This window comes from Teleopsis dalmanni, chromosome 2, assembly GCF_002237135.1.
Source record: "Teleopsis dalmanni isolate 2A chromosome 2, ASM223713v2, whole genome shotgun sequence".
NCBI classification, from domain to species: domain Eukaryota; kingdom Metazoa; phylum Arthropoda; class Insecta; order Diptera; family Diopsidae; genus Teleopsis; species Teleopsis dalmanni.
This window is the reverse complement of record NC_051847.1, coordinates 122,369,624-122,377,421: the sequence shown is the minus strand read 5'-3', so window position 1 is coordinate 122,377,421 and position 7,798 is coordinate 122,369,624. Positions and strand designations below refer to the sequence as shown.

The following is a 7,798-nucleotide window of genomic DNA, read 5'->3' as shown; positions in this document are numbered from 1 at the left end:
GATGCATTCAAGTCCGGTAATCGGATATTTGGTAAAATGAAAAAGTGAATATGTAAAATTCATGTAAAATACGTTTCTTATTTAAAGTTTATTTCTATAAATATTTTTGTAATTAATGTTTGTTATAACCCTAAATTAGATATAATCAGACCTCATAAAAAAACATCAGACTTGATACCTTTGTAATTCATTAACATTGTCACATCGTAATTTCACAAAACATACATTAAACAAACAGTTTTGGTTATTAAGGTCGTGTGCGAGTTCAAGTAAATTGATAATTAATTGGGGGAAATAGTTAATTATGTAGTAATGGCAGCAAATGCTGGTATTTACCAGAATTTTGAGTAGGGTAAATTAGGTGTTACCATGTTGTGTGGAAATTTTATAAGATGTTCAATAAATAAATTTTAAATTAATAAGTGAAATAAATAAATGAATAAATATTTACATAAATGCAATGCAAAAAATACTTAGGAAATTTCAATTTACTTTACCTCAATTCACTCGATCTTACGCACGATCATAATATAGACATTATTAAGGATTCAAAAATGTTGTCAACTGTAGTCATATTTGCTAGTGAGTTCAAAACGGCATTGCAAGCTAGTATTTGTTGCCAATATAGTAGGTTCATTAAGGACGTGTGCGAGTTAGGCTAAGGACGTGTGCGAGTTAGGCTAAGTTGCGTTCTAAATGATGAAAACTCGAAGTTGTGCCGATAATGTAGTGATGTGTCGATACGTGTTGATAAATGGGTAAATGGCCAAATCTCCCATTTGGTTTAGCATCAACTTAACTTAACTCGCACACGTCCTAAATTACATACAGAATATAAGCAGCAAACAATAAAATTGCTTTTTAGAAACACCTTGAAAAGAGCATGAAATAATAAAAACATCATATAAAAGTGATAATTTTCATGTTAAAAGTTTAAAATATACTTTTTTATGTATTTAAAAAAATTTTTCATGATCACTGTTATATATTTTTGATTTATATGTAGGCCGCGTGCGAGTTCGAATAAATTGAGGTAAAGTAAGTTGAAATTTCCTAGGGAATTTTTGCACTGCACATATGAAAATATTTATTTATTTATTGCACTTATTTATTATTTTTAGTTAAAAGTTTTCTAATTTTTTTATTTATTAAACATCTTGTAAATTTTTTACAATGGTAACACCTAATTTATCTAATTCTTATTTAATTTACGCTACTCGAAATTCTGGTAATTACCAACATTCGCTACCATACCGACATAATTTACCATTTCCCTCAATTTACTCGAACTCGCATACAGCCGACATTGACTAATTGATTTATTAAATAGCTTATGAAAATATCAAGATGGCAGCACTAAATTTATGTCAATTATAATTCAATATTTTACTGCCTTATCGACACAATTTAGCATTTTTAGCAATTTAGGTCGTGTGCGAGTTAGGCTAAGTTGATGCTAAACCAAATGGCAGATTTTTTGGGGTTTTTTGCACTGCACACATTTTGCTATTTATCAACACGTATCGACACATCAATACATTATCGACACAACTTAGAATTTCCCTCATTTAGAACGCAACTTAGCCTAACTCGCACACGACCTTAGTTCAACTCACACGCATCCCAAAATTACTTTACTAATGGATTTGCATATATTTATTTAGTTATATATTGAAGTTTGTTAGATAAATTTCGATAATTTAATTGCGTTTAGTGTAAATTTATTACTGTATATATTATATTATCTTATATGGAAATGGATAATGTAAATAATAAATTAAATACTGTATTGGGACTATTTAGGAACATAATTAGTTTAAACAACCGACGCAAGTTGATTGCAAAGCGTTTGGAAAGTAAATATCCACAGGTAAATATATTATAATTTCAGTAAAATTAAAAATGAAATAAGAATTCTGATTTTTCAGCGCAGAATGTTATGCCAGGGTGGATATTCTTCCAAAATATTCAAATTAGTTATGCAAAAAGATAATGCGACTGTACGAAAATATTTAAGGCTTACAGTAACTTCATTAGAGAGTGTATTTAATTATTCTAAACAGTTTCTAAAAACTGAGAAGGGCTGGAGCTGCTATTTCAATATTACTGTGTTTCTGTATTGGCTTGGCTGTGGAGCAAGCTACCGAGTAACAGGAGCTTCATTTGAAATATCCAGATACACGGTGCGCGATATTGTACATAAATGCTTAAAAGGTTTCCTTACATTTAAATCTTCTGTTATCAAATATCCAATGGAAAGTGAGTTTTCCGAAATTTCAAGACAATTCAATCAACTAGCTGGTAGTACAATTTTCGATCGTGCATTAGGTGTAATAGATGGAACACATATACCTATAGCTGTGCCTACACGACTTCGGGACGAATATATGAACCGAAAGTCTTTTACATCTCTTAATTTGCAAGCTGTGTGTTCTAGTACAAATAAATTTTTATCTATTTGCGTTGGTTTCCCAGGGTCTATGCCTGATGAAGCGGTTTTATATAACAGTGAGTTATTCAATACACATAGTTTTCCACCTGCAGGTTACTACCTATTAGGTGATAATGCGTATTCTTGTCGAGCTAGTCCAATAGGCATTTTGACACCATATAAAAGATTGCAACCGTTAACAGCAAGACAAAAAAAATTTAACGCGCTCCACAGCAAGGCCCGGTCTATTATTGAAAATACATTTGGTACGTTAAAACTACGTTGGCGGTCGATTTTCGATAATGTACTTAGGTTAAAAGTCGAACATTGTATTGAAACAATAGCTGTAGCATGTGTAATGCATAATATATGTCTGAATGATGGATTTGAAATTGATGAAAAATACAATATCTCAGAGGACTTGAAATATGAAGAAGTTCTGATTGAAGACGAAAACATTGCTGCTGCAGTTATGCGTGATGAAATTGCAAACAACATTCGCCTGTAATTAATAGCAGAATCTTTTCATTTATAAATTATAGATTATATAAATATAGTAGTAAAAAAATTACAAGCAATTGAAAAATTAATTTAAATACTAAGTTACTATTTTTTTAATAGTAAATAGTAAAAATAGTAAATTTTACAACTAAGTAAATAAATATAATATTGCTACTTTAATGCTGATGTGCTGCCCCAGAAACAGCAAGGTCTATAGAACCCTCTGTGGTAAATCCTGACATCTTTTGATGACAGAATGTCGAAAACCAAGAGAGGATTGTAGTTTAAATGTACATTTATGATATTCAAATTACGTTAAGGCTCAAATTTTGATCGGGTACTTTTGGTAAATATCGAATATTGTATTAAAACAATAACAGCATATTATTTCTGCAAATGTACATATGTGGATATGCAGAAAAAATGTTTAAATGATTAATTCGAGATTAATAAATGGCATAACAAAATAAAAACAAATCGTAAATTCATAGTTTTTTAATTTGTACATAAATGATTTAAAATATGACATAAAGTGACCACAGTTATAAAAAATTATAGCTTTTAAAGTAAAAATTTAAATTTTTTTTTTAAATGTCCAAACGATAATGTCGAAAAGTAAGTTTTGCATTAAAGTTTTATGTAAATTACAAAAATAAATGTCATGTAAAAGGTTTATCGTACATGTGGAATTATGCAGTGCATGTATTGTTATTTAAAATATGAAGTGTATATTTTATGTTTACATTGAGAAAAACTCAATTTGTTGTTTTTTTATTTATTTACTCTGTTTTCATCATATTAATTTTGTAAAAATAATATTTACAAAATATTCTTAAAATTAAAACACATATCAATTTTTGTAAATAATTAGTTCTAATATATTTTAAACAAATATTAAATTCTAAATAACGATATTAAATTCTGTGAGAAATTCGTTTTCATTTTAAACAAACTTAGTAAATATTAAATATTTTAATAGTAATTTATATATAAATCTTCTTTATAATTATGATGTGAAATTAATATATTTTTTAATATTTATGTATAAAACATTCAAATAAGATGTGTTTCACTATGTATTATATTAAAATGCTTCAACCCATCAACAAATTTTTCAGTACTGATTCCTATAAATGTATTTACGCAAATAAAAAAAAGCACCATTTGATTTATGAGGGTTGCTGTATAAAAAAAGTCAATTGGCAGTAGCTTTGCCATTTGATATTAATTCCACATCCAAAGGGTGTTTAATGATATTAATCCAAAATTCTTTCAGAAACAATGTTAAATATGTTCAAAATATTTTGATAAGATTATAATTTTGATATAATTTAATCAAAATTTAACATTTTTATTGTTTTTAAAAAATAATTCGTTTTCTTTATATTAAAATTTACATTAAAATAAAATACTGTGCAGATCATATACACATTTATGATTTTGATTAGCTATGATATAATAATAGCCTTAATTATTTCTTTTAGAGTAGGAAACAATACTCCCAACTTACGAAAAAAGCAACTACAATACTCTTAAAATCTGTAGAGTTAGGTTTTACTAGTAAGAAATTTTACGTTTTGAGTTATAAGGGGTATCCAAGATCTCTATGCATCGTTGCATGTGAAAAATTATTTGATTTTACAAAATCAATTCCCTTTCTTGTGATTTTACAATTGATTTCCAAGGCAATATGCAAGACCATATCTAAATTACCCTTAATTCTCTAACAGTAAAATCCAAGGGGTATATTCCGCAACTGTGCAAAATGAAGTGTACACAAAAAGTTGCTTACATTTTGATTTTGCTATTCCTCAACTGTGAATAGTGAGTTTATCTGTCAAAAAGTGTACACTTTTGTTAAATTTTATCCACAGAATATTTGGCCGTGAGTTTTTAAAAAACACATAGGAAATTTTGTGCAAAATTAAATATAAAGTAGTATTATTATTTTTTTTATAGGTTTTAAAAATTGAAAAAAGTAAAAAGCAAGCAAAATGAGAAAAAGCTTGTACTCAAATATCAATATCGAATTTTCTAACGAAAATAAAATTTTGAAACTTATGCTATAAGAGCTGAAAAAAAATTATAAAACTATAAAATACAAAATTTTGATATAATAATTATTATAAAATTGCATTATAATTAGTATAATGTCTGCCATTTTGTTTACTTTTTTATTTTCATTAAATAAGTTTATTCAGTTTAAACACAAATTTCTTTACTGACAACTGTCAAAAATGCATTCAGCACGTCATAATTTTACATTCAGCACGATATTGTATTTTAATCAGTGCAGCTCGCAACGATTCAATCTCTATTGTTAAATAATAAAGCAGACTGTCAGTCAATTAGTTTGACAGTTGTGAAAACCAATAATGCAGTACATTTAAGGACGTGTGCGAGTTAGGCTAAGTTGATGCTAAACCAAATGGGAGATTTTTTGGGATTTTTTGCACTGCTGCACACATTTTGCCATTTATCAACACGTATCGACACATCAATACATTATCGACCCAACTTAGAATTTCCCTCATTTAGACGCAACTTAGCCTAACTCGCACACGACCTAAATAGATGTGATCAAATAATTCGATAATTTTTTAATACTTTACAAACGCCTTTACTACACATTGAATTCCTTAACGTCTTTTAAACATTCGTAATTAGGTCGTGTGCGAGTTAGGCTAAGTTGCGTTCTAAATGAGAACGTTGGTTGCGTCCTAAGAACGTGTGCGAGTTAGGCTAAGTTGATGCTAAACCAAATGGGAAATTTTTTGGGATTTTTTGCACTGCACACATTTTGCCATTTATCAACACGTATCGACACATCAATACATTATCGACACAACTTTAGAATTTCCCTCATTTAGAAAGCAACTTACCAACTCGCCACGACCTTATACAATAATTTTTAGATTGTAACTTATATGGCGTTTACACTGACCGAAAATGGCTCATTGAAATTGGCTCATGAGACATTTGAAAGTGTTTACATTCGTTGTAATTCATTTGTTCTCATTTCAAACAGCTGATTTTTCAACTTACCTGTTGATTTGATTTTTGGCCTGCGCCAAAAAAAATGTTGCATGAAGGTTAAATATACCTTCAAACCTTATAATATAAAACATAAAAGAGGTGTATCGTTCTAAAAAGAGGTATATCGTTTTCAAGAAAATACAACAACCAAATATTTGTTTACCTTTTTTGTAAATATGTCGAAAACAACTTTCTCAAACTGTCAAAATGTTAATCTTATATATTTACGTATTTTTAAGCACCATGTTATATATCCTGTTAGTACTATCATATTCATATTGTCAAAATAGTTGCGTATTGTATTATTTACAATTATTTTACTAAAGTTATAATGTATGTGGATTTCACAATTTTGAATTAATATCCATGTTGATAAAACATATAATTGGTTGTGTTCATTATTTTTAACCAAACTGGCATCACTATATTTGAACTGTCATTTGTGTTACCGACATTTTGTCGGTAACAAAATGCTTTGACGGGGCACCATATTGTCGATAATGCTGAGCGTCCTTCTTTCTTTTTGACCACGTTCCGTGCGAGTTGTAGTTAATAAACATGAGCCTTACAATTTCTAAAAAACGCAAGGTAATTTCGTAAATTGCAATAAAATTTGTTTAATAATGTGTGGCTAACATTTGGAGTAGTGTATATATAAAACTTTATAGTTTTAGATGTGTAAAAAGCTGTTGAAATATACATTCTCAAAAGTTAACCTTAAAATAATTGTGCAGAAAAGTGTAGTGGGGCGGTATTAAACTATAACTTTAGTTGGCATTTATAACAAAATGGATTATAATAATACTAAAAGTTTGAAAAAAATTGTTGTTTGGATTTTAGATTCACCAATCTGTGTGGAAAAATCGCTTCTAGCGTCTTCACAGTAAACTACAATTTCGTGGATGTCCATGAGTGACTGCAATTGCTAATGTCTCATATAATGGATAATTCTCTGTTACATTCCTATTTACAAATCGTACCAGAATGTGAAGGCGCCAATAAGCTATATTGCATATTAATATAATATTGTGAATTTAGAATATTGAAGGGAGTCAAAATTTAATATTCATTTTTTTTATATATATATAGTTTTCTTCACTTTTCTATATTTTTTTGTGCGGTCTTTAACAAGCTTTTAATTATACATTTTTATTTTATAGTTCGTGTCCGATGGCATGTTCAAAGCTGAATTGAACGAGTTCCTTACTCGAGAACTCGCTGAAGATGGTTACTCTGGTGTGGAAGTGCGAGTCACCCCATCCCGTACTGAAATAATTATTATGGCTACCAAAACTCAACAGGTATTGGGTGAGAAAGGCCGCCGCATACGTGAATTAACAGCTATGGTACAGAAGCGTTTCAACTTCGAACCTGGTCGTATTGAATTATACGCCGAAAAGGTAGCAACACGCGGTCTATGCGCCATTGCACAAGCTGAATCTTTACGTTACAAACTTACTGGAGGTTTGGCTGTACGTCGTGCCTGCTATGGTGTATTACGTTTTATTATGGAATCTGGTGCCAAGGGCTGTGAAGTTGTTGTATCCGGTAAATTGCGCGGACAACGTGCAAAATCAATGAAATTCGTTGATGGTCTCATGATTCATTCCGGTGATCCATGCAATGATTATGTTGAAACCGCCACTCGTCACGTATTGTTGCGTCAAGGTGTTTTGGGTATTAAAGTGAAAATCATGTTGCCTTATGATCCCAAAAACAAGATTGGTCCTAAGAAACCATTGCCAGACAATGTTTCGGTTGTCGAACCAAAAGAGGAAAAAATCTATGAAACTCCAGAAACAGAATACAAAATGCTGCCACCCAGCAAAC

General features: G+C 29.8%; 2 protein-coding genes across 2 annotated transcripts in view; both read left to right on the top strand.

Moving 5' to 3' along the window:
• Nucleotides 1–1,721: 1,721 nt before the first annotated feature.
• LOC119683055 (putative nuclease HARBI1) lies at nt 1,722–3,001 on the top strand. The gene is made up of 2 exons (XM_038096657.1): nt 1,722–1,870; nt 1,929–3,001. Exons 1-2 carry the CDS (start codon nt 1,751–1,753, stop codon nt 2,937–2,939), a joined length of 1,131 nt encoding a protein of 376 aa, XP_037952585.1. The 5' UTR covers nt 1,722–1,750; the 3' UTR covers nt 2,940–3,001.
• A 3,446-nt stretch (nt 3,002–6,447) lies between these two features.
• Nucleotides 6,448–7,798, top strand: part of LOC119675615 (40S ribosomal protein S3-like) — a 1,725-nt gene continuing 374 nt past the window's right edge. Inside the window, exons 1-2 of the mRNA XM_038086821.1 lie at nt 6,448–6,556; nt 7,129–7,792. Of these exons, the coding sequence (XP_037942749.1) occupies nt 6,527–6,556; nt 7,129–7,792 (694 nt within the window). The 5' untranslated portion in view covers nt 6,448–6,526. The remainder of the gene's footprint in view (nt 6,557–7,128; nt 7,793–7,798) is intronic.